General features: G+C 42.5%; 1 protein-coding gene across 1 annotated transcript in view; it reads right to left on the reverse strand.

Moving 5' to 3' along the window:
* ATG7 (autophagy related 7) overlaps positions 1 to 27,898 on the reverse strand; it is a 243,980-nt gene that overhangs the window by 144,977 nt on the left and 71,105 nt on the right. Inside the window, exons 15-17 of the mRNA XM_065884527.1 lie at positions 27,630 to 27,745; positions 22,836 to 22,911; positions 8,973 to 9,053 (exon numbers count right to left, since the gene is read on the reverse strand). Of these exons, the coding sequence (XP_065740599.1) occupies positions 8,973 to 9,053; positions 22,836 to 22,911; positions 27,630 to 27,745 (273 nt within the window). The remainder of the gene's footprint in view (positions 1 to 8,972; positions 9,054 to 22,835; positions 22,912 to 27,629; positions 27,746 to 27,898) is intronic.

Genomic DNA, 27,898 nt, shown 5'->3' on the forward strand with positions numbered 1-27,898 from the left:
GAGTGCTGATAAAGGTCTTAAAAATATCCAAATGCTTCAGTAACTCAACTGCCAAGACACCTAGGCTGTCTGGAGTTCTGACTGTGGGCCTTGTGACCATTCAACACACCCTTCAAAGTAGTCCTCATGGGGATGGGCAATCATCCCAGTGATGCTGCCGCTCCTTAAAACTCTGTTGGATGTACACTCACTTAGTGTCAAGACAGTTCTTCTAATTTACGAGATTTGCTATGTCTGTTCTCCCATTGACTGTTCACCTTTGGCACGCTTGCAGCCGTGTCAGGACCACAGAGCAGCTAGTTTCCCAGGTCTGATAGTTATAAATTTAAGATATCTAACTTTGGTGTGTGCTTTAGCCAGCCCTTAGATACTCCAGAAAACAGAAATATGTAGTCTTTTCTTCCTTGTTAAGAAAAAAAGTTTAATAAAACTTGTATGCTGGAAGAATTACTTAAAACCAGGGAAGGCCAGATACTTTAGAATTTATCACTATCACCACATAAGATGTTATATAAACAAGTTATAACAACAGTAACTTTGGGAATAGGATGTTCTCAAACAGTTCTTTCAATCTTCTATGGCAAGAAAGGCTGTAGTGATAAGTACTTTTAGAAATACCTGGACAGGATATTGGAAGACCTTTTAGAAAAAATAAAATGGACTTTTAAAAATCCTGCAGGAGAGCAACCAAAACCCTGCAAAAAGCTCACTGCCAGAATGTGTCCTTTCATAAAATGTTAAGTCATCTCTGATGAATCCCAAAGGCTCCTTATTTTAATATACTTTGGAAATGATTTTGCTACACAATAACAAATCATCGAAAGCATCAACTAAAGCAAATGAGATAGTAAAAGCTGGAAAGAAGCTCAGATGAACAAATATTCAGAGCACTGAAATGTAACATTCAATTATAGCTACCACCTATGGCTTCATGATAAATCATGCCTCTGCACGAGTAGGCAAAGAGCGTCTGCTACCAAGCCTTAGCCTCCCACTCGACTGAGTTCCTGGAGGGCACAGCCTATCTTCCCGTTCTTCCTGTTGTGCTGTTCATTTATTCATCTACAAAAACACTCATTAATTCTTCTCACCATTCAAAACATATTTAACCGGTTCCCACCTTTGCTAGGAACTAATCATCCCTCCTAAGCTTAAGAACATTTCTTGGGTCAAGATGTTGGAATAAGTTGACGTGCTTGAGGTGTATAATCGTGTATTATAATTTTCCTATCTTGTCCAGAAGGATATCATCAGAAACTTCAGAGAATGTCTTACTGACCTCTGTATCATCCAAAAATATATCATGAAACAGAAGCTCCAATGTTTGTTGAATTGCTATGACAACAGTCATTAAAATAAACAACCATACATATATTTACATGAGTTTAAGTACTCAATTTAAACAGTTATATATATATCATATGCAACCTGTGTATGTATAAGCATGTACATCCATAAAATGTTTCCCAATTCAAGCTGATGGCACCCTTATTTCAAAAAACCAGCGGTTACTACCATGTTCTTCCCTCCCTACCTTACAAAGGTACTAAACGGGAGGAGAGAAGAGGGAAGAAGACAAACGTATTGCATAAATAAGAAGAAAAGAAGGAACATGAACAGATGACAGCTGGGGCTCTTTGCCCATCTGGAGCCAAGTCAATGCACCACTAGAGAAAGGACAAATAACCCTTAGAACTCTGAGCTGTTTCGCTATCTCTCCCCTCCCCTACCCGGATGCTGCCTGGCCTAAAGAAACAAAGTAGCTGATCAAGAGACTACAACAATGTCAGAGTCAGGTAACAAAACCCAGTGGTAGACCAGCCCAGGCATCTCCCTTTACTACAGTTGAGGAAAATGAGTCCCCAAAGAGAGAGGGCTACTTTCCCAAGCCACACAGAGAAATCATGGTGGGGCTGTGGCTGGCTGCACCCACATCCCCCAGGGTCTTGTCTGGGAGAGCGTGGGGATGGTACCAAAGAAACACTCAGAGCAAGGATGCCTTCCTAGGATCCACAGGCACGTTTCAGGGACTTCACAAAGCCAATGAAATTGCCTGCAAAACTGTGTGGCTTCCATTTTTCAGGGGAGCAGGTTTACTGCTTTTATCAGTCTGAACGAGGTCCATGACTCAAAAAATTTAAGAACCACTATGTCAAGGGTTGGGCTTGGGGGAAAGGCTAAAAGTGAATGAGATTAATTCCAAACTAAAAGGAACTCAGATTTTCAATAACCTGAAGCCTATGCTTGGGCCAGGCAGCCAGTGGAACCACCTAAGGAGAACACAGCCCTAAATTTTCTGGTCTGGATGTTAGAGATCCTCTAAGGAAAAAAAAAGTGTGTTTGGACAGGCGAGGCATGTCTTTGTGACCTCAGGTGACACAGAAAAGGAGTAAGCAGCACAAACTTTAACTACCGATTCGGTGGTCTCAGGTTAGAAGTAAGTAGCAAGACTGAGTTCTCTGGAATCACAGAAAAGGTTTTGGCAGTAATAGTCATCATGAACCATGATGGAAGGTTTCTGCAGCCTTTCAAAGCCAAGGCAGACTTGACTTTCAATCAGGCCTTTCACTGTACCTGCTTGTGAACAGTGACCCCAGAAAGGGTGCCACACACCCCGGAAGACCTAATGAAATCACAGGGGTCTTTGTTTTCCTCTTATTTCTGATGTCAACATCAGTCCCAGGAGTGGGCAAAGGCCTTGGTACTTGGTCACAGGGAACTGGATACACGTCAGCCATTGCAATTTCCCTGGGAAACAGAAAATATTTTCCCCACTCTATGGATGAGGAAATTGAAGCAAAGGGAGAAACGTCCAAGGTTTTTCAAGGAGGTGAAGAGCCAAGAACTCTGAGGTTAGGGCTTGTAGCTAAATACTCCACACTGGCTCTGGCTGGATATTCCATCTCCTTTTGGGAAGCGAGCAGTCCTGGAAGCTGTGGGAACTCTAGTTGCTAAGGACAAGATATGAGATAACAGTTTACACCACACAACTATCCATATGGAATCCATCACACATTAAAACAGGAGACTTGAGGCCTCACTAGGTAAATGAGATAGAAAAAGGGAACCTGAGGGTTACTCAACATTTTCCAAATCAGAGATTTATGTCCCTTTTGAAAAGAAGAAGGAACACCTGGCTGCAGCCCAGTTTTGAGTAATATTTGCCACTGAGAAGCCATATGCAAAAGTTCCTGGCACAACTTTGGAGAGCTCTTCCGATGGGGCTCTGGCCAGTCCTTGTAAATGACTGAGATTTAAAACCCTATCAAATCAGAGAAGCAGAGAGTACGCTTGATGTAGCACCATAAATCCCTCTCTGTGAAGCTAATTTCAAACTTACAATAGCTATGTTCAGAGAGAAAAATTATCTGCACATACCCACAAAAGATAGGGTTTTGTTTTGTTTTTTTTTTAAGCCAAGAAGGGTAGACATCAATGCCTAACAATGATCTGTGTGGCTGGAATACAGTCGATTACTTCCTTAAATATATTTTCTGATTTTTCTGCAACGAAAATGCACTGCTTGGGGAATAAAGAATTAAATAAAAGTAAGTAAAGGAAATATAAAAGCTAGCAACTTCAAGTGTCAATAGACAGCCAGAGCTTATCTCATCCAACTGACTCATTTAACAAAAGAAAGGGAGGCGGCAGAGTGGGGAGCACCTTGCCTGTGGTCCCTCAGCTGGCCAGCAAGGGATGGAGAGCCAGGACCTGGAAATCCCCCCGCCTGCCTTCCTGTCCTCTGCGCCCCGCCCCCCCGCCCCCCAACGGGCTGCAGTTGCTGGATTCCTTAGGCTAGGAAACCCCTAAGCCTGATGCGAGGTGAGAAAGAGCCTCAAGTGCTAGACAAAGTACAGCCAGATTCCAGCTCAAGAAGAGCTGAAATGAAAATGGCACTCACCAAGACAAGAGGACAATGTGAAGGGAATGAGGTGTCCCAGGCTCTGACACAACTGCTACACAGAACAACTTCATAAATGTGCCGTGTTTTCTTGCCTCTGGCTGGCACACATGTGATCCCCCCACGCCTGGAATACCTTCCTCTTGTCCTCTCTCCCATGTATTTCTACAAATTCCTACTCATCCTTTAAGATCAACTTACAAGTCCCTTGCAAGACCTTCCCCGTTCTTCCCCATTTACAAAGCTAATTGGTACCAGGACACCTTAAGAAGAGGATATACCTTGACTGTAGAGCATATAACAATGTTAGGGAGATCAGCATTGGTTTATAGGTCTCCCTCACTCTTTTGATAGTGTTCTTTGAAGGCAGTGGCTATTTTAATCACCTCCCTATCTCTGGTACACGGCAGGGACTCAAATGTCAGTTGAATAAACGTATGTCTGCTAACAGACATACAGTAAGAGTTTAACCTCTCCTTCCAAATCTACCATGTGTCCTTCTCTCCTCAACAGTGCATCTGCAGAACTTTTAGGTAATAGGTTGCTTTGGGATAGAGGGTTTTCTTTACAGAAAGTTTAAATATTTGAGTTTAATTTTTGGCATTTCATGCTTCTCTTTTCTTAACAAAGAGAAGAGAAATGAGAGAAGAAAGGTAGGATTATATTAATATCAAAAGATAAATGGATAGGCTGACTATGACAAAGGCAAAAAGCAAGCACAGTTGGCCATATGATGATACCAGCTGACACATATTCTACACCACCCTCTCCCTCTCACTCCAAGACACACATACACAGGTGCACATAAAAAGCTAATAACAAGTCACTTTGGGAAGTTCAGTCATAACCTATCAACAGGAGACCCCATCGAATAGTAAACACCAGAATGAGTATATTATTAGGGCTGCTAATGGCTAATGAAAATCTGGAGATCAGGTTTCTGGGCACATCTCGCTACATCTGTGCATTAGGCAGTCCCAGACGGTATAAAAACCAAGTTTGGGGCCTGCTTCTTCGTGATAGGCTGTTCCTGCAATATTGCCAAGGTTGTGACAGAATCGTGCGACCAGATCAAGAATCGTCTGCCTGCAGTCTCCTCAGGCACAGCCCTGCTCCTGACTGCACATCTGAGAGAAGTTTCCAGTCAACTTCTGGGTCCCAGGAACAAGGCTACTGTTACATAAAACACCAGAGGGGCCTTGTTTTACTCCTTCTAGGGAAAGAGAACGGTCACAGTACTCAACATACTGCTCCCCTCCCCCAAGACTGACTGGGAAGGGGTACGAGGGAACTCTCCGGCGTAACGGAAACATTCTATGTCTTGATTGAAATGTAGGTTACCTGGGTGTATGTGTTTGTCAAAATTATAGTATTATCCTCTTAAGATTCACGCATTTCACTGTATGTAAATTTTGCCTAGAAAAAAGAACCATGCACAATGATCAAACTCTACGTAATAGGTTTACTATCTGCAGTAGTATGGACCAGCAATTTTGGAACTACTTTCTGTGTATTCCAGGCTTGAGCAAGTAAGTGAATATATGCAGGATGCTGGGAGCCAGGTTTCTCACTGTTGGGGAAGGTAGTTACAAATATGGAAAGGGGGAAAGTTAACGTTACCAAAGGGGATAAAATGTATCATGTGCCTCCTGACATGAGGATACATCATCATTTCTTTGGTATTCCTGCCAAAAATTCATAACCTGAATCTAATCATAAGGAAACATTAGACAAATCCAAATTGAGGGAAATTCTACAAAATAACTGGCAAAATGTCAAAGTGGTGAAGTTAAGAAAGACAAAGAAAGGCTAAGGAACTTTTCCAGATCGAGGGAAGCCAAAGAGACATGACAACTAAATGCCCGATCCTGAACTGGATTCTGGTCTGGAGAAAAAACTTATGAAGAACATTACTGGTACAAATAACAACATCTGAAATATGGACCGTGTATTAGATAACAGTACTGTTACACAAACATTAAACTGCCTGAATTTGATAAGTGCATTGTGCTTAGGTAAGATAAGAACCTTTTTCTTAGGAAACATATGTTGAAGTACTTAGCTATGAACAATCACAATGTCTCCAACTGACTCTGTTTCAACAAAGAGAGGAGAGGCAGGGAGGGAGAAGAGCACATACACACAAATGGGGAAAAATGTAAACACTTGGGGGATCTGGGTAAAGGAGTTCCTTGTACTATTCCTGCAACTTGTCTGTAAGTTTTAAATTATATCAAAATAGAAAGGTACCCCTCCAAATACCCTAACTTCCTCCCAATTACTTAGGTGAAAATCTAAAAACAACAAATTAACTCCATGTATTATAAGAAATTCTTTCAAGAATATCAGTTTCAAATCTGTACTCTTCCCTTTGGTAGCAATTCCACACAACTATTTGGCTCTGAATTCCTTTATGAAACCTAAAAAAGGACTCATATACCTTCAAATAGGGTTTTTTGAAATTCTAGTGACAGATACTATCATTTTGGAAAGTCTTACAAGGCAATAAATAGAAACTGGAATGAAAGCGACTCCTCACCACCCTCCTCCCTCCAGATTCTTCAATATTTTTTCTGGAAGATGGAACAATTCACCTGGCTGTATGCCAAGCTAAAATCAAACAGGATAAGGAACAATTTGCGTGTAGATGATTTAGCCTTCCCTGCCACAGAAGCAGAGAACTGTAGTCTTCCCCACCTCAGGCCTTATAAAATGTCTATATTTTATTGATATAAATAAGGTAATGAAGGCATTTTTACTCAGCATAGTTTATTCTACCTCCCCAATCTTTCTGTACTTGTGCTTAAATCAAGACACAAGCATGGCCTTAGTGCTAGGGGGGGAAAAAAAGCAAAAATACTGAACACTACCAAAGGAAAAAATTACTTCATGGATGTCAAAGGAGAAATTTTTAAAAGTCATTTTTAGCCTCAAAGAATTTTTTTTGAAACAATAACAACTATGATATGACTCAGTATAAAAAATATTATGCTAAGTATGAATTAAGAAAAATTCACATGCACAGAGATGAAAATGTAATTGGATTTGTCATTTCAAAGTATTAATGCTGGGTTTGCAGATAATAGAGAATGACATCCTCCTAAGCGAATAAATAAGTTAGCCAAGTAAGTAAATGCTGTGTTTCTACTGTAAGGAAATACATGCACCAATGAAGCAACCTTTTCAGCACAAAAGAAATTTAATACCCAGACCACATGAAAAGTGATCGCTATGGGAATAGCACAGCTGTTAAAATCCAAGTCAGTTTGTATTAAATCGTCCAGCATGTTTATGTAAAGCAGGACTCTCAGAATGACCACCAAGGGGAAATAATTTTGCTAACAAAAAAGTAATACCTATAATTAATTTAATGCTTACAATAAGTGTGAAAGAAAATGCAAAGCTATTCTCTTTCAAAGAATATAAGGGACCTCAGCTAGCTGGTATGCTTGTGATCCTTTTGTAAACAGTATCTCAAGGGCTAATTTAATTAGAAATAGAACAAGAAAAAATGAGTGTTTGCGTTTCACTTAGAGAACCCAATTATCGTTATTTCATTGACTTACCAGATTTACATAAAGCCACAGAAAAACCTCTGGCACCGGTGCCAAACAATTTCAGTATGAAAATTAATACTGCCAAGTTATTTTGAGACCAATTAGCTTAGCCATTCAAAGAAAAAAATGTGCTCCATTGAAGAGCACGTAATCCTAAAACCTGCATTTCTGAAGACAGAAGTGCACACAGACGTCCTTGAGGCCCTGACTCGAGAAGACAGAAGATGCCTTAAAGGACCTACAGAAAAAAGGAGCTCACGGATAACTACTAACAAACAGCTTTAAATCTCAACAGAGACACTTGGGATGCATAACGATAGAACAGGAGCTTACTTTACTTTTGAAGAAAAGAGAGAAAGAGTTACTCTAAGTTTTTGAGCACCTAAAATTAACCAAATTTATCAACATTGTTTGTCAAATCTGAGTTAACTTTTTTAAACTTTTTTTTTGGCTGTGCCGCACGGCATGTGGGATCTTAGTTTCCTGATCAGGGATCGAACCCGTGCCCCCTGCACTGGAAACTCGGAGTCTTAACCACTGGACCACCAGGGAAGCCCCCTGAGTGAACTTTTTAGAGAGACTGACTGGTCAGGATTGTGCTTCTCATAAGACAAGACTCGGGTAAAGTTTTCAAAGAAAGCGTGTCATCTCAGAGTGGAGAGACTATCCCTAGAATTCAATCCCTTTCAGAGTGCCAGATGTAGGCTACACAGCAAAGTCTCAAATTATAACTGAGAGGCCAGAGTTTGGGATTAATGACCCCAACGCTATTTTGCATAACACTTGAACATGGAAGTCTTATCAAGAATCATGCGTTTTAAAAGCCCAGGTTAAATCACTGGGCATTAGAAGGCTTAAAGAGGTATCCAAAAGGAAATCAGCTATAGCACACAGTGTGCATGTAAAAATAACTCAAGACTATCTCAAAGCCTATTAAAAAATGAGATGCCATCACTGTAGTTTTGAGATACATCAGCCGTTTCCCATTACAATGGAGGACATACCAGCTCTATTTTTAGAACCTCTGGAAAGATCAAAGCTGAATGGGCCCTTTTATTGGCTCCCGATCCAGGGCCCTAATCTCTGTTTACTCCTTCTTTGTCATTATGTAGATCTCCGAAAGACACACCACCAGGACCGCCTGCTACCCCTCATCCCCTGAGTAACACTTAAAAATTGCTCTGGGACGGTCGGTACAAGCGAGGAGCTCTCTGGGGAGGAACAAAGACGAGTAAAGTTCAAATTCGAGTCCAAATTACCATCGTGATTCAAGTACTAATACAGAACTATAGTGATCTAATCCAGTCTCTCTCTCTACACTATAAACCACACTTTCTCAGGCTGGTTTCTCTGTGAGAATGAATACAGATAAAATGAAAACACAATCCTTTCTGGTTTGGCATTGTTAGGCCCTCCCCTCCTCCACAGAAAGCCCTCAGTTGGTTTCAGTGCCTCCGGCTAGTAAGGCTGAAGAGCTCATTTTAAACAAGTCCCATGAATGTAGAACGACTTACTTTGGAAGAACAAGCTGTACATTTGTCAAATGCCAGGCTGACAGGAAGGACATTATCAAATCGCGACAGAAATCCTCGTATCTAAAAACAAACACAACAAGGCACATCAAGCCCAGAATGACACACCTGTGAAGTACGTGTGTCGCTTCTGACAAGAAGTGGGAAACAATTAATAGGGTGCTCCTGGTACAGATTCACAAAAATGAAGTTCAATGTAGATATTTTCCCTCGTACTATATAATCAGTTTGAGGAAGAACTATATGAGGTCCTTCATTCCATTAAGAACCGGTCTACAAGCCTTGCACATATTTGAGACCTAAACACAAACTGACTCCAAAATATAAAAAGAAAGCTGTAAAATCTGAAGTATTGTTTTCATAAATGTCTTCAAATATATAACCAGTCAACTAGTTTATTACTGACAATTCTCGTGTATGTTACAGTGAATATAGGACAAGTGTGCATTTTTAGGATGTGGTATTGAAGTGCGGCCTCACTAGGTAAGAAGGGCTGGGGACTACAGAAGGCAGAAATGGTCCTAAATATAGATCCAGTTACTTGCCTGAGTTGGAACAGATAGGGATAAAATGGAGCGCATTACCAAGTTTATGGGGAAACAGCGCCACCTTGAGCACCTCAGTTATAATTTCTGAATCACAACTCATTTCCATTTACGGGGTGTCAGTTATAACCAGGTTTCGCAAACTATAATTTAAGTAATCCAGACACTACACTTCCAGAACTACACTGACACCAAAAGGGGACTTTAAACTGTTACATATATCATTTAAACATTATTACTAAAAATATGTATGGTGAAATCTCTAAAGTCTCCATAGGACTCAACATTTACAATAAGCCAAACACCACCAATCTTCTCTTGAGTTAATTTATTTGGTCTTGACAACCACCCCACTGATGAAACTCCGGCTGGGAAGGGTGAAGCATCTTGGCTCAGGTAAACAAAAAGTGACAACGCTAAGATTCAGAAGCGGGCCCCTGATCCCAAACCTGGCCAGGCCCTGGCCTGGGCTCCCTCTCTCCTTCCTTTCCCTTCCCTCCCTCTCAGGACAGCACAGCTTTTGTCTTCAATGTGAGGGCTCACCACACATTTAACAGCCTCACTTGAATACAGCAAAAGAACCAAACCCCCACCCCCCCCTCCCCCACAGTCCTTGTTGCCTTTAGCCACCCTATCAACACTCCCCCAAAACAAAACCAAGGAAACCTGGCGGACTCTTTAAAGAGACAGGCTTCTGAGTGTGGGCAACTCCACCTTTAAGCCCCACACTGCAACTAGTCAGTCTAGTTACATTTGCATACTTATTGCTGGAAGATCTAACGTTAAAGGAAATGCCTATAGCAATCTTTTAAACGTCGTCATCTATATGTTATGAGATTTCAATGTAATCCAAGATCAAGAGAGTGTTTGGTAGAAATGATAAGCTAGATAGCTGGGATAAGTTAGCTGGCCTCACAGTAAACCTTTGAAAATGTGACAATCTTTAGTTCTCTGTATCTCAGGAAGGTGGTGACCATTTCCTAATACAGTGCTTGAGGCACAAGCAGGGTCCTAAGTTTGCTCTCCAGGTCACCAAAACAAGAGATGGCAAACCAGCAGAAAAGACTATAACGGCAGGTCACAAATGGGTATGTTGAGATCCTCATGAGATCTGGAAGTTACAGGCCCAAAGAATTCTCATAGTGAGTCTCCTTCTATCTCAATGGCTTTAATATTAAATTTACCTAGAAAAATATTTATCATATGTAGCATATTTTCCATGAAAATGTTCACTGATATGGCCTACAGGTTAAGGTCTCCATATAGGTTTCATGAAAAGGTCTCCTGATTCTCTTTTCTCTCATACAGGTAATAAACTTTCTTTGTGTTGTGCAAAGAAATACTGGTATTTTTCTCTGCTAAACTGTTCCACGATTGGAGGTGCGGAGTTAAAGGCGAAGGGAAGGGAGACAGTAGACCCAGTTAGGAGCGGAAAGGAAGGGAGAAAAGGGAGAGGAAGGAAGGAAGGAAAGAGAAAATATAAACCCAAAACACAGGTGGTGAGCAACAGAAAGGAGCCGAAGTGAATGGGGTGGCCAAGCAAGGGCACCCACACCATTGTTTAGCACCCCAGACAGCTCTTTACCAGGAAACTGACTCATTTTCCCAGGAAATGAAGTAGAATAACATCTGTGTGTGAGGCCTTTCAAATTCCCCAAGTTGGTCTCAGAAGGCTCAGAACTCCACCAAACTAATTCCAGTTTTAGGAAATTCAAAAGAGGAAGGCCTGTTCTCACACCAACTGGGACAGACTCCTAACGGGCACCTCCACAGGTGAGCTCTCTCCCTCCCACTGAATCCAACACTCTGCTATGGATTAATTTTCCTAAGACACAGCTCTGAGGTGTGTCACTTTTTATCAGCTTCCTAGAGCTGACCAAAAAAGCAGAGAATTCCTCATGCTGGCACTCAAGGTCCCCCCTAATCTGGGCCCATTTTGCCTTTCTGATCTTTTCACAGGCTTCATACAGCTACTAAGCTCAAGTACAACGTCCCTCTCAAAGACACTACTGCGTTGCTGACCTTGTCTCACGCCGAATTCTGTGACTCAGAGCACTTCCTTTGGAACCAGCTATATAACCAAATCTACATCTTCCATAATAGTCACTCAAGCTCATACACACCTCTTTCATAAATACTCAATCCACCCACCACTTGACTTAGAGATAACGCCTTCATTACGTGAAATCCTTCTTTTTGGTATTTATCACCAAAATAACTTATGTAATAGTTATTTCTTTAAAAAACAACAGGTTTACTGAGATAAAATTCATGTACCATAAACTTACTTTAGAGTATACAGTTCAGTGGCTTTTAGTATATTCATGGAATTTTGTAAACATCACCAGAACCTAGTTTCAGAACATTTTCAGCACCCCCAAAAGAAACTCAGAACCCCTAAGAAATTAGTCCCCATTTTCCACTTTTCCCAAATGCTGGCAACTACTAATCTACTTTCTATTTCTATTGATTTGCCTAATTTGCCTATTTCCTACAAATGGAATCATACATGACTGGCTTCACTTACTATATTGTATCATGTGTATTTCATTCCTTTTTATTGCTAAATACTATTCAATTACATGGATATACCATATTTTGTTTATTCACAAGTTGAATAACTTTTGGGTATATATATAGAGAGTGGCATTAATGGATCTCATGGTAACTATATGTTTAACATTTTGAGGACCAAAGTGACTGCACCATATTACTTTCCTGCCAGCAACATACGAGGGTTCCAATTTCTCCACCTTCTTGTCTCTTTGAGGTAGCCATCCTAATGAACATGAAGTGGTAGCTCACTGTGGTTCTGATTTGCGTTTCTCTAATGACTAATAGTGTTGAGCATTTTTTCATGTGCTTCTTGACCATTCATATTATCTTTCTTCAGAGAAATGTAGATTCAAATTCTTGGCCAAATTTTAAATTGGGTTTTCTTTTTATTGTTGAATGTTAAGAGTTCTTTATATATTCTGGATATGAGTTTCTTTCAGATATGATTTTGCAAATATTTTCTCCCATTCTGTGGGGTGTCTTTTCACTTTCTTGATGGGTGTCCTTTGAAGCACAGAACTTTACTTTCTTGATGTCCTATTTATTTTTCCTTTGGTTGCTTGGCCTTTTGGTATCATAGATAACAAACCAATTCTCACCCAAGGTTAAGAAGAGTTAGCATGTTTTCTTATTTAATAGTTTTAGCTCTTACATTTAGGTCTGCAATCCATTTTGAGGTGTTTTTTTATATGGTGTGACATAAGGGTCCAAATTCACTGTTTTGTATGTGGAAATCCAGTTAACTGGCAAGAAATGACCATAAATGTCAGGGTTCATTTCTGGACTCTCAATTCTATTCTGTTGATCTATATGTCTACCTTTATGACAGTACTACACTGTCTTGATTATAGTAGCTTTGTAGTAAGTTTGGAAACTGGGAAGTATGAGTCTTCTAACTTTGTTCTTCTTTTTCAAGATTATTTTAACTATTCTGGGTCCTTTGCCTTGCCAAATGAGTTTTAGAATCACCTTGTGTAATATAATTACTTAAAAAATTACTTTTTAATCTCTCTTGCTTTTAGAGGGCAAGATATAGGTTGAACTATTTGCATCTGTCCATAGCAGAGTGATTTGCTCATAACAAATACTAATTATTAATTATGGAATGAGTGGATAAGAAAAACACAAACATCCCAAAGCCAACCAAATTATTCATACCTGAAGTATTCAGAGGAAACACATCCCAAATAAACCACAAGAAAAACTCCATCTTACCACCATTCACATCTTCCAGGCAATATGAAGCCCTTCCCCATCAACAACTCTTTAAATCCCCTGTATTACAAATGCACTGAGCTTCCGCAATATGCTCTGTGTTCCCTGAAATCTTACAAGAAATGCATAAAATTTAAAGAGCAGAAGTTGCTACTTAAAATTTTAGCACCTTCCTTAGACATGCATAGAAATCCCAGAGCAAATCTAAAATCCAGGCACCTGATGCAAAATCCTAATAAATATATTCTACCTATTTAGAGAGGCCAGGCACCAATTCACAATCAAAGAAGTTATAAGGATTTGTCCCTTGCTTGGGTGGAGAAAAATTCGCCAACACCCTCCTACTTAGAAGTGTGCAAAGTATATGAAACAATATGCTCATCTGGTATTTTTCGAAGCCTGCCTGATCAGAAGAATCCCCTGGAACTTGACTGAAAAGATCTGAAGTAAGGCCAGAGCATGTGCATGTTTAACAAGAGCCCAGGTGATTCAGAGCCTTTGGAAGAAGATGCTTTCAGTTACCAACCTCATTTGCCCCTTCCCGTGGTTTAATCTATACCCTCAGCATCACCTGCTGTATGTCAGAAAGCAGATGGAAGCAGTTAGCAAGCCTCTCCCTCCTTTCCACGTTTTTTATGCATAGCACCACCACACCCGGCTAATTTAGCCACATCTAAATTAACATCTAAATGACAAAATTTTATAAAGTGATTTCTCCATCCACTCTAAGGCCTCTTGACACGGCTCAAGGTACAGTCTTCCAACTTTGGGGACTACACACAGCTTACTCTAAACCCTTATTTGATTATAATATTTGCTGTCAATCTTTCCTTATAGGAGGGTAAGTATTAAATGGCTCTTTTTAAAAATTTTAATTCGACCTATTATAAAAGTAATAAGCATGACAGAAAACAAAAGAGCAAAAAAATAACCCGTACTCCCATAGCATATTTACTCCTGTCTTCCTATTTTTTTAAATATATTTAAATACTTAACTTCCTTTTAAACAGCCTCCTGAATACTACTGGCTTCTCAATCTCTCCCCTCCCTAGAGGGGGAAAAACTGCCAATTCCACAAACACACGAACACACACACATGCGCCTCTACTAGAGGGGCCAAACTTTGCCTGCCTCGCTGCATATTTTATTTTCTAAATTACACTGATGAAGGTTTTTTTTCCTCTTGATGCTGAAAAGAATAAAGAAGATATTAAAATGGCCTGTATGAAAATCCAATCAGTGGTTGCCTGGGTCTGAGGGTGGGGATATTACCATAGAAAAGGCACAAAGTCAGTTTTGGGGATGGATGGAAAAGCTCTGGACCTCATTTGCGGTGGTGGTGGTCACATGCAAGTGTACACACTCGTCTAAACTCATTAAAATGCACGTTTAAACGGGTACATTTGACTGTACATAAGCTATGCCTCAAAAAAGGTGACTAAAAAAGGTTCATAACCTCATTAACATTTTCCAAACAATACAGAAAGGTACAAAATGAAAGCATAAAGTCCCTATTGCCCCCAATCCCTCTGCCTCAAAAAAACGAAACAAAAAAATCAACCAAAAAAAGCCCCTCCAGCATCAGTTTCCAATGTAGCCTTCCAGGGAAAGAAAAAGTGTTTTACGAATAGACCAGCTCTACAACACGCGTCTCTTTGCTACCCCCTGAATATTTAAAAACCCCACCTGGGAAGCTGGGAGAAGTACAATTACCTTGGGTTTCCTGGCTCCCTTCCCTCTCTTCACCCCCAGGCCCCACAAAGGGCAGAAGGAGCTTGAGTTGAATCCCCGTCTTCAAACACCAGCGAGGCGCATGGTTGTACTTGCGCTTGGCTAACAAGGCCTCACGCCGCCCCGACCCCCCGACCCGGAAGGAGCAAAGAAGAGCGCAGAGATGACGCACAAAGCCTCAGAGCCAGGCCTATATAGGCTCCCGGCCTCCCAACCCCCCTCGGGGCGGTTCCCAGGAGGACAGTGGGCGGTCCCGGCTGGATTCAATACGCGCACCTGTGCGCATCTAACTAGCATCCAAAGGTTGGAAGGCAGGAACACCTGTTTGGGGGTGTGTCCTAGGGACTAGGAGTCCAGGGCCCTTTTGGAAAGAGAACTAGGGCCGGTGGGAGCACAAAACTCAAAAGCCATGACCAACGAGCAGGATTTGGTCCGTGTTAACTTGACGAGTCACGTGCTTTGTCCCACAGGATGCCATCAAGAAACCATCTTTATAGAATGAAGTCGTTGTTCTCAAACACCTAACGTCCCTGGAGGTTGTCATTCAGTGGATCTGGAACAGGGCTGGGAAGTGTGTATTCTGGAACGGCTCCCGAGGTGATTCTGATGCACCATCCCTGGATTAGGCTGTCTTCCACTTAAAGGCTCAAGGACTCCAATTCTATGCCCAGATCCTCTGTTATCTCCTCCGGTCTATTCTCTGTACAGCAGCCAAACCTGATCACGTCACCGCTCCGCTTATGACTTTTCAACGGCTCTCCGCTGCCCCTGGGTTTAAGATGGCCTGTGAGGTCCTGCCTCTCCTCCTCTTCCCCTGTGCTCTCCCAATTCTCTACGTTACAGGGACACTGGTCGCCTTTCAGATTCTCAAACTCACCCATCTTGTCTGCCTCTCCTGTGCCTCCCCTAAAGTGCTAACCCCCCTCCCTTCTCCCTCCATAGAAACCACTGCTCCCTCCTAACCTTGGAAGCCTTGCAGGAGGGCGTGTCCTGACATCCTGTGGAAATGGTAGCCTAGGGGACTGAGCAGAGGGGCAACATCTGCTACGTGCCATCCCTGTGTCTGGCTCTCCGGAGTGTTTTCACATACTCATCTCATGTTGCCCTCACTACCATCCTGGGACTTTCCCCTGTATTCTAGATAAAGAAACCGAGGCTCAGGGAAGTGGCTTGGCTCGCCCAAGATTCTACAACTACCAAGTGGTAAAGCCAGGGATCTGAGTTCTGTTCCTTCTCTCCCAAGTCTAGGGGAAAAGGGTGAAAATCAAGGAGAAGGTAAAAAGAATGGAAGAAAGAAAGGGAAGACCAGAGGAATTAAAAAACAAATAAACACCCCCTCAAAACCAAAAACTCAATATCAAGATGGCTGCCATCAGGGTCTGAGTGGATTAAATTATCTTCAGTCATTTGTGCCCAGTCAGCTACAAAATAAATAGATCAGGAATAGAAAGGGGTCTCTTCCATTCTGGGCAGCCGCTCATGGTGTTTACACCTAAGCTGAGTGAAAGTGGCTTGAGCCCCAAGCCCACCTTGAGGTGGGAGATAGATGGGCTCCAGGTTAGACATTTACAACTGGCCTTCTGTTAACATTTCATGGGGCAGGAAAAAATGGGCTTCAGGCCGGACACTTACAACTCGCCTCCTGTTTGCATTTCCTGAGATAGGAGATAGGTGGGCTTCAGGTTAGACATTTAAAATCAGCCTCCTGTTTGCTCTCCGAAATGGAAGCAATGACAGAGACAGGGTAAAAAGCCAAGTTTTGTCTCTTGTGGATGCCTTAAGGTAACAGTCATGGCAAAAACGAAGAGGGGCAAAACCTCGTTTGAGTAAAGGATCAAGGGATCTCCACTTCGCCCCTCCTTGGGGCAAGGGAGACACTACACATGTGTAGAAAGGCTCCTTGGGGGTCAAAAGTCAGGGGACAACTCCATGCCATGGTGACTCTTGCTTCTCCCAGATGCCTTCACGTCGGGGTCCATCTTGACTGTGGGGTGAGTGTGCACCTAAGGGGAGGGTCCTGAGACAAATTAGCCAGGGTGGGACAAAGCAAGATGATTGGCCAGAAGGGAGACAAAAACCTGGAAAACTGCCCCCTCATAAAGGATTTAAACTTCCTAAAGGCGTTACTCTCTCTCTCTCAGTTCTCCCGTGCGTCTTTCCGCACGTACTTTGCTTTTCCAAGAAACTTTCTACTTTCCTCTTTACTTTCTGCCTCCTTGCCTGAATTCTTTCTTGACAAGGCAGGCTAGAACTGTGGGTTTAGGCCCTAGCCGCTGGCCTCTGTGGTCTAGCAGTTAGGACTCCCGGTCCGGGGACTAAGATATTGCTTCCAGCTACTGCTCACTGCTGCTTGCTGCAAGTTGCCGCTTACTGCTGCGCGCGTCCAAAAGCAACCTCCCCTGGATGGGAAGTGAAGAGCCAATGCCCAGAGATAAACAGCCATTCTGAGAAGGCACAGTTGCAGCCACAGCAGAAACCTGCTGCTTTGACTTCACACCGGTTTCCAGCAGGCCTGGCGGTATTTCTAGAGCTTGGAGTTTGCATAAATAAGAGCTAACTCCAAACTCCGCATCGCTCTTGGATGTTGCAGAGAGTCTTAACCAAATTCAACGCCAAAATAAAGTTTAGCAAATGCAAAACCTCAGGCGCACCACAGAGGTATTTGTTTCAGACAACAGCTTCAGCTACCACCACTAACCCACCTCTCACTGTCAAACAGGGGCCACCAAGGGGCAGAAGAAGCAAGCTGGAAATGAGCCAGCACCATCCTTAGAAAAATAGCGCAGGATGGAACTAATCCTTCCAACCCTTCCCTGCACACTCACTGCTTCCAGGGTTTTACGAGATTCCTTGTAACTCCCTTTTTAGGAGGCTAGATAGGCGCCCACTTTACCATTTTAATTAAAAGTGAAAGAGAAAGATAAAAACAACATTTACAAATGTCCCTTATGTGGCCAGAACTGTGCTAATGTAATTTAATCTATAATGTAATTTAATCTGTACATGAATCCCAGTTGTTTAGTATATTATTATACCCGTTTTAGTAATTTAAAATATGAAGTTCAGAAAGGATCAGTAACCTGCCCAAGGTCACACAGTGACAAGTGGCAAGAACCGCCTTGAACCCTTTTGTCAAATGGATGAAAATGAAATTAAGAGGCAAAGCTGGGATTCTAATCGGATCTGTATGATCCAGAGCCTTCGGGTTCCCTCCCACGCGAGCCTCCCAAACAGGACAGCCCCATCGGGTGAGCAAAGCTCGTGGGGCACAAGTGACGTCCTTCAACTGATAAAATTACGCCCAAGTCCTCTTGGGCCAAGAGATGCTACCTGAGACGCTCTGGAACTCTGGCACTGTGTGTAATTTATCCCCCACTTTGCGTGCCAGGAGCGGGGAATGCCCCTCTCTTCTGCTAGGGCCTTGCAGGCAGGGAAGCCCAGACCTTGTCGGATCTTGTACCCAAATCCCTTCTGTATTCAGGGGCCTCCCCATTGGAATGAGACTTCACCACATCTGAGTGGCTTGGGGTACATCCACCACCTTAGAAACTCCAAAGGCAACTGGAACCAAACGCTCGTGCTGCGTGCCGGTCACCGAACTTCTCTGAACCTAATGGCGCTTTGGCACGGCGTCACCGTTTGGGGATCACCTGCTGCAGGGATGACTGGAGGGAGGGGGAAGGGAGGATGAACAGGTCACAAACCACAGTAGCTGAAATGGTGAAACAGCAGACGTTTGGACTGTCTATTCTTCCTGCCCTTTCCATTGCCATCAATTCGAGGGGTACAGAATCGGAGGGGGAAGGAGATTCCTTTTCTCGGGCTACATCTCAGGAAATACACTCTTAGTGCTTATCTTCTTAACCTCCTTCCTCAGCAGTCAATCCGTCCACACCCCTAGAGGCACACTGAGGTCAGCATTTCGGAGCACGGTAAAGAGACCTTATTGAAAGCGAATGGCCTGAGGATTTGTGGGGCACAGCCTGTGCAGACAGGCCAAATCAAGAGCAGGCCGAGGCTTGGCTAGAGACCACAGCTCTAGCTCGGCTTTTGTCTCACTGGGAGATTTCCCAGGCTGGTCCCTGCCCAGGTTCTGTCCTAGTTTGGGCTTTGTTCTACTCTTCTGAAAGTAACTAAAACAAAGAACTTGAAAGCCCGAGAGAACTACGGGTTGGCAAGTCCAAACCCCTAGGAGGGGCGTACCCATCCAGGGTCTTCATTCAGTAGTACTTGAGGATCAAGAGTCCATTTGCCCAAAGAGAAAAAACGTGAACTGCCTGGTCCATGTTGGTATCAAAGCAGGACTGCTATATTCATGGCCACGGTTTTCAGACAACTACTGAATTGCCACGATGCTTTTCGTTCTCTGAGGGATGTCCAGTCAAATGATCGGCAGCTACATCGGCTGTTAATTTCTGTCACATTTCTGTCTCACCAGCCTGCACACCAACTTCCTGGAGACATCAGGAGTGGCCTCGACACTTGATAACTCCTGAACTGTGCCTCCCGCCAAAGAACCAGAAAAAGGGGTCTGGCCTCACAGAACAGTCACCACCCCAGGAGCCAGGAAAAGACAACCCCGCCACCTTTTTTTTTTAAATAAAAGATCCCACTTGCTGGGAAGCAGAGGGAATAACAGTATGTGCTAAGATCTACAGTGAAAAAGTTCTCTCTAGCAAAGAAGCCAGACTCCAAAGACCATGTATTATATTATTTCATTTACAGAAAGTTCAAAATTAGACAAAAGTCTCCCAAGGTGTTCGGAGCCAAGAGCTGCGTGTCTCTGTGTGGGAAGGAGGCAGTGATAACTGAGGAAGCATGGGGGGAAGTCAGGGAACTTGATAACACTTCATTTTGACCTGTGTGCTGGGTACATGAGTGGTGTTCATTTTGTGAGAATCCAAGTTGTATACTTAATGATTTGTGTGACTGTGTATATTTTATACATAGATAAAAATGACAAATTAAAAAACATTCCCTTCATAGGCAGAAAGTGGCTTATACTCATTGCTGCATGCTTGCAGAATCCCATCCACACACAGTGGGCCGGAGACTTTTGAAAAAGAACAAACCCATAAGCCTATTTTCTCACCTTCAAGTGGCTTTTTCACGGTTTTCAAATGCAATAAGAGGTTGTTTCAGGCTGAATATCACTGAATTTCAGGGACTAATCAAGCCTTTTTCTGCACTTGGCCAATCTCTGGATAAGCCAAATTCGGCCTGTGGTCCCACGGAGAGATGGACTAAGTAATCCTCAGGCCTCCCAGGTCTGACACGGGGGAGAGCTGAGACGCAGAGAGCATGGGCGAAGTTAAGCAACTTTCCCCTGATTACACAATGAGTCGCCGGTGGGCGGCCTTGTGATTCTCGGTCCAAGGACTATCCCTTTTCTACTACATCTCATTCCACAAGGGCCAATTAATAAACACTCTCCTTTGGGGAATGGAGAAAAAATGAGCCCAGGGAACGTCACTGGCTATTCTCTGTATACAAAGCACACATAGGGGTTTACCGAGTTCCTCTCCAACAGGAAGTCATTTGTCTCAAGAGAGCCAGGAAAAGGAGGGGGTAAGTGCTGAGTCTGCATTGCAACACAGCCAGTGTTTTTGTGGAAACGGTGGTCCCCTAATCAAAACACAGTTGCATAAATGGACTCACTCCACTTCAAAAAGAAAAAAAAAAGAAGAAATTTAAAGCCTTATAAAATAGGGACCACACAACCCTGACTAATTTTAAAGCTCTTTCTCCACTGTCATTTTTAGAAAGTAGCTAAAAATAAAGGCTTGAAACTTGAAATAATGTAAGCAAGTAATCACACACACACACACACACACACACACACACGCACTGGGCTTTTCCCATATATGGCTGCATTATTCTTCAGACTTTGAAAAGGCCAAATGAAGAGATGGCCAACAACCAAAATAATCCTTCAGACATTTGAAAACTAGGAGAAAGAACTAGAAGAGAGGGTGAATGACAAACAATTGCAAGGCCCCATGGGGGTAAATAACACTGAGAGGGATTAGTTGCCATAGCACTTTAAAAACATGGGCACATGCATTTTGACACCGGACCCCTTCTATAAAGAAACTGTTTTGCCCTCTGGCCTCAGCACTGAGAAAACTACAACTGCGGTTATTTAACATAAAGGACTTCAAGAGGGAAACCAGTGCAGGGGCATGACTGAAAATTTAATTAAGGCCCTCCTCAGCATGAGATCTGTAAAGGAGATGAGGGCACATCTCAAGGTCAGAAGAAAGGGAAGGAGACATGTGAAAAGGGATGAGGGTGAGGATTCAGATGAGCACATCCACAGCAGAGGTTGGCTCTGGAGGACAGCTTCCTCATGGGGATGAGGGGGGCTTATTACAGGGCCTAGTGGGTCCTACTTGAAGTGTTTCTGCAGAAAAGATTAACCCATTCATGTCAAATAAATGCCATCTTGAGTGAGGCAGGCTGGAAAAGTCACATTTGCATGGTGTTGTGTGCTTTACCAAGCCTCGTCATAGACAATCCTGGACACAAGGTAAAGCACCTGCTTTGACTGATACAGAAACTGAGGCCCAGGGAGGTAAGTGACCTAACACAAATCCATGACAGGTGACGTAGTGCAAGTGGCCCAGAGCAGCGATTCGAAGCAAACTCTCCCAAAATGCAGGCCGGGGCTATTTCCACTCACAAAACCTCAGACGCAGCCCTGGTCAGAGTGCCGAGTTTAGGTATGGATTTCGGCATATCCACTACCTCTATGACCGTGCACAAGTAATTTCCCCTCTTCTGATTCAGACCCTCAACCAGAAAATGACAGGGCAGGTGTGCGTCGGCAGCGAGAGAGACGAACGCGACCTGCGTGAGTCACCCCGCTCTCTGCGTCTGTGAGTCTGTCCTCACAAGCCCCCAGATGGGACTGTCGGGTGCTCTCACTGCTCCCCTAACTAGACAGCCTTCCTGCTACAGACTGAGATACACACACGGAACCCAGAGAAATGATTTCCAAAAAGTAAGACCAGAAAACCTCCAAGAGCACAGCGACGACAACTGGCGAAGAGGCAACACGAATTTAACATTTTCATCTCACTGCTTTTTTTCTCTCTCGCTCTCTATGGGTGGACCTTCCCTATGATGCCTCAGATTCTTTTTTCTGAAAAGACACCCCACTATCTGGTGACACTGTGCACTTCCAATGGCCTTCCCATGCATGCCCAGAAAGCCTTCTATTATTTGGCTTCTACTATTTATTATTTCTTAATTATTATTAAGGAGTCAGTAATAATAAACAACAGCAACAAAACTAGCAGCACCATCTACTGAGGGCTGTGACGTACCAGGCACTGTCGCTAAGCCCTTTCTATATAACATCTCTCATCTCTACTGCTACCAGCTGAGGTCGGTATTCTTGACTCCATTTTCTAGATAAGAAAACTAAGGCTCAGAGAAGTTTAATGACTTGGCCAAGGAAGGCCATCTTAATAACTGCCGGGCTGGGATTTAAGCCGCTGTCTGGTTGGTTCCAAAGCCCGTTCTCTCTTGTTCTACTCCATCACGAGGCCCCTAGTCAACGTGCTAAATGCTAAATCAAGACTCTGGGTAATGCTGCTTGTTCAGGATTTCTTCTCGTCACCATCCTGCAGAATGGGATCTCCTCCAGGTGCTCATAAAGAATTCCCACTGAAGTACCAGGGAAACTGGAGGGTAGAGAGGGTGGAGAAGAGGTGGGCTGGGATGACCCCAAATACTTTCCCACTGCACCACTGGGATCGGGTCCAGAATTGTGATTTCATTCCCAGTCACTAACCTGGTGAGGCACGAGCCCGAGAGAGGTTGGAGGCTCATTCATGCGGTCGTCACTGCTGCTGGCAATGGCGTAGCCCCTGAGAAAAGGAAACCATTAGAGCTGTTCACTTCATTAAAATCTATGTTTAATTCCTGTGAGGACAATCTGGAGGAGATCCACATAAGATTTATAAGGATAACTGAACACCCCTTGCTAGGCAGCATAAGTTAGGGGAAAAAAAAACCCTAATTTCCCTGGGAGGAAGGCAGAAGAATAGTTTAAAAAAGAAAAAGCTTGTGTTTTAGAGTCAGAAAGACCAGAGCTTGTGAGCACAGGCAAGTTGCTTAATTTCTCTGTGCTTCAGGTCCATCACCTATAAAACAGGAATAAGACAGTTGTGAGAAATGAATTAGGAGTAAGTTAGATAAATTGCCAAGTGCAACATCTGGCTGATGTTAATTCCCTTACTCTCAAATAGTCTCATAAAACACCACAGCACATTGTTGAATTGAACTGAAATTTTGAAACAGAAAACCTTCCAACCTTAACTTGCTGAGGTGATGTAAATGCTACCACGATGGAGGAAGGAGAAAGAAAAGCGAGGGATTAATCGGGCGGAACGAATACTCCCTCCCGAATAACAGTCTGATGTTTACTTATGTTACAGAAGAGACGTGACACAGACCCTGGTTTTAGCCTATGACCAAGGCAAATGTGGCAGACAGAGGGGTCAGTGTCAAGGACTCAGAGCCAGCTCTGAAAGATTTTAACCCAAATGCTTCCTGTTAGGGGGCCACAATAAACATAGGTGCCAGGGGGATGACAAAGATGAGAGGAAGACAAAAAAAGCTGCTTATTTTCATTTAACTCTGAAGCATCTACTGTTACCTATGCTACCAACATAGTACAGAGGCTATCTTTTCAACTTCAGAGAAGAACTCTGAGTTATACGGTAAATAGAATATTCATGTTGATTTCTGAGAACTTGAAAAACAAATCTTTCAAACATTCAATTCTTTCCTGCCTGTATTACAAACAGCATAGCAGAGTGATTAAAAACAGAGTTTGGAGCCAAACTGGGCTGTGCTTAATCCCAGCTTTACTACTTATCAGCTACGTGAATTTCAGCAACTTAGTTATCTTCGCTTTGCCTCAATTTCCCCATCAAAAAGGGGACACAAGAGTTCTTTCCTAATCTGTTTGCTATGAGGATTAAATGAATTACTATTTGTAAAGTGCTTAGAATAATGCCTAGCACAACGTAAGCACTATGTAAGGGTTGAAAATAAGACAAGTCACAATGTGTTTGTCACACAGTGAGGTGTAAATACCTGTTTGGCTCCAGTCTGCCTTCACTATATCACACTTGAGAGCAGGGTCTCCAGCGGACATTGAGAGAGTCTTAAGTTGTTTACTAAGTTTTCTTTTGCTTCTCTCTTTTCTTCATTTTCTTTCCTTTCCTTTTCTCTTCTTTTCGTTCCTTCTTTCTTTTTCTAAATTACTGACTCTATTTTTTAAAATTAATTTAATTTTTGTCTCACTTTTATTTATTATAAGATGAATTACTTCTGTTGTTTGTAAGTCATAAAGTAAGATCTTCTCCTTGCTTGGAGAAGAGAGGGTGTCTAGACCACAATTGTGCTAATTTTTATATCTGTAATATAACATATATACAATGTGTTACACATAGAGACTACCGAAAGGTCCAAGGTCAAGTTGAAACAAAACACACCAGCCTACTCCTTGCCTTCCTCTCACATGCAAGCCTAATCCTATGAGTGCTTAATAAATTAAAAAATATTTTTATAACTGGCGTGGCATTGGTGGACTAAGTGGTCAGGACCAGTTCCCCCATTGAGAACAAATAGGAAAGCTAGACAAAGTACACAGACCTCTGTTTGAAAGCATCAGAGAGCTACCACAGTAAGGGAGAATTACAGAGCTAAGGTTTATAAGAGGAGGGAAGCCCACAGAGGTAAATCAGGCATTTGCAAGGGGAATTTTCCCCCATAAAATGATTGTCAATGTCCAAAAGCAGTGGCCACAAGCTCAGAAGCTGAACAGTGATACTCACTGACTCATGAGGCTGATGGGAAAATCCAGAGTTGAGGTCTGCCAATAAGGAGGAACCATGGAAAATATCCAAGGCTTTGGATTGGGATCATACAGGGGTATATCCTCAGACTAACGGTGAACCAGAAATAGATAAGCCCTAATTGGATAAAATGTTCTACGATGGTAGTCCCCTTGGCCTAGCAGTTTGCCAGAAAGAAATGTAAATCACATCTCTATAATTTTTCAAATATAATGTCCAGTACTCAATCAAATATAGCCAAGAAGATACAAGGAATTGAGGAAATTTAAATATTGATTGGATATGTGGTAATATTAGGGAATTGCCTTTAATTTGCTTTTATATGTAAAAATAGTAAAGATACATACTAAAAAGATATATTTTTATGAATGAAAGCTATGTCTTGGATTTGCTTTAAAATAAGTCAGTGGAAGGAGAAAAACTGTGGACAGTAATACAGATAAATGATGACTGGTAATTGTTGAAGCTGGATGGTGCATACAAGGTGGTTTCTATATATATACACAAATTGTGTGTGTGTGTGTGTGTGTGTGTGTGTGTGTGTGAGAAAGACGATATCTATATATCTATAGATATTGTATTTTATAGATATTGTTTTTTTAAAAAAACCCAAAACCAGGTATATGAGGAGACAATACATAACCAAAAGCCAATAAAAACAATAGACAATAGGAACAGACTCATAGGAGATCCCATTAATGGACATAACTGATAAGGACTTAAAAGAAAAACATGATCAAATGTATTCAAAGAATGAAAAAGACCAAAATCACAATTCTGGCAGAGAAGAGGGAATGTATAAGATAAGATCAGATGGAAACTCTAAGAGTGAAACATATAATTATGAAATTTAAAACTCAATGGATGGTTTAAAACATAGACACAGAAGAAGGAAGAATTAGTAAACTGGAAGATAAGCCAAAACCAAATAGCCAGACTGAAGTAAGGAAAGACAAAATTATGGAAAGTACAGAAAAGAGCATAGGCTGATTCTAACATGCAACCGGGGACTCAAAAGGAAAGAATCAAGAAAGGGGCAGAAGCAATGTTTTAGGAGATAATGGCTGAAAACTGTCCACAGTGGGTGAAAAACATCAAGCTATGGATTCGAGGGGCACTAAAAAGCACAATCAGAATAAATACAGAAATAGGTATACAATAATAAATAACAGAATTAGGTATGTGTTCCCAACTTCTGAAAACCAAAGACCATGAGAAAATCTTAAAAGCAACTGAAGGTAGGGGAAGAGGGACAAAAACAAATTGTATCAAAGGAGTAGCAATGAGGTATACACCTTACTCCTCAATCAGGATAAGGGCAGCCAGAGACAACAGGAGTGCACTCTCAACTTGCTAAAGGGAAATTACCACCAGTCTGGAATTCTGTATGCAGCAAAAATAGCTTTCAAGCACAAAGATAAAACAAAGACATTTTTGGACAAACAAAAACTGAAATATCTTTGTCGCTAGCATTTCTAAAGGCAATAATGAAGGGTATTCTTCAGGCAGAAGGAAAATGCCCTTGGATGGAAGTTCAAGGTCACAGAAAGAAAAGTGACAAAAAGGAAAATATTAGCAAAATGAAATGAATACCAACTATATAACAGTAATAATATCTTCTAGGGTTTAAAATACATACAGAATTTTTTTTTTTTTTTTGCGGTACGCGGGCCTCTCACTGTTGTGGCCTCTCCAGTTGCGGAGCACAGGCTCCGGACGCGCAGGCTCAGCGGCCATGGCTCACGGGCCCAGTCGCTCCACGGCATGTGGGATCTTCCCGGACTGGGGCACGAATCCGTGTCCCCTGCATTGGCAGGCGGACTCTCAACCACTGCGCCACCAGGGAAGCCCCAGAATTGTTTTTAAATGAATGTGCAGACAGTACTGGGCGCCTGCCCAATGTATTCTCCACTTCTATCTCATCACAGTTTCACTGAGAGAGGCAACACGCCCAGCCAAAGGACTACATTTGTCCATCTTCCTTGCAGTTACGAATGCAAGGTCATGTGATATAGGAGTTTTAGAATCAATGGGTAAGTCTTCCCGGAGAGCCTTTTAAAAGGGGGCAGCCTCAGCTGAGTACAACTTTCATCCTTTGGTCATTCCTTTCCTCTTACGTGTAACACAGAAGCAACACTGTTGGCAGAGCAGCCATCTTGTGACCACAGGTGACAAGCGTAAGGAAGGGAGCTAAGCGTGGCTGAGTGAGTGCTAAGGAAACAGTCCCCGATGGCATATCAGAGCCTTTGTACCAGCCCTGGATGCTGCCTCTGAGCTTCTTGCCACATGAGAAAAATCAAGCTGTACCCTTTGGGCTAAGTCACTTTAGATGGATCTGTTACATACAGCTAAATGCAATTTCTATCATATGTAATTCACGTATTGCCTTACAAGTGCTCAGGGCTAAGGAGATCAAAACATATTAAGAGAATAAATGCATGAAGGTCCTAAGGCCACTACCAAAATTTTTATCCTTCCTTATTATCAATTACCAATTAACTCTAGGAGAGTTCAGTTCCAGAAGGATGCAGAGATACAGCTCCAAAGATCACAATGACAAGTTCTCCAGGCCAAAGAATCACACTGGGTTTTCTTAAAATCTTGTTTTTTTGAGGATGGAAAGCGCAATATAATTCTCAGAAAATTCAAACTGAGAAAAGGCCAAGGGAGATACAAAAGCTTTCTTTGCTTAAACACCCATCTCTAAAAGGCAAACTCACCCTTCTGGATGCTGCAAAACGGAAACCATCAACTCCACCGCCAGGGCTCCTGCAATCATGGCCAGTCCTGGACGACTCACAGTGCACTGCTGGTCCAAGGTCCGGTCTCTGGTTGACTACAGAGAACAGTCACTGACGTGAATGCAAAGTTCTGTTCCACCCAACGCCAGCTGTGTGAAGCATGAAACTCCTCCACAATAAAGCTCTATCACATACCAGACGCTCACTGTTGGCAAAGATCAGTCAGCCTCACATAATACCATTTCTTG

Source organism: Phocoena phocoena, chromosome 10 (assembly GCF_963924675.1).
Source record: "Phocoena phocoena chromosome 10, mPhoPho1.1, whole genome shotgun sequence".
In the NCBI taxonomy this organism is placed as follows: domain Eukaryota; kingdom Metazoa; phylum Chordata; class Mammalia; order Artiodactyla; family Phocoenidae; genus Phocoena; species Phocoena phocoena.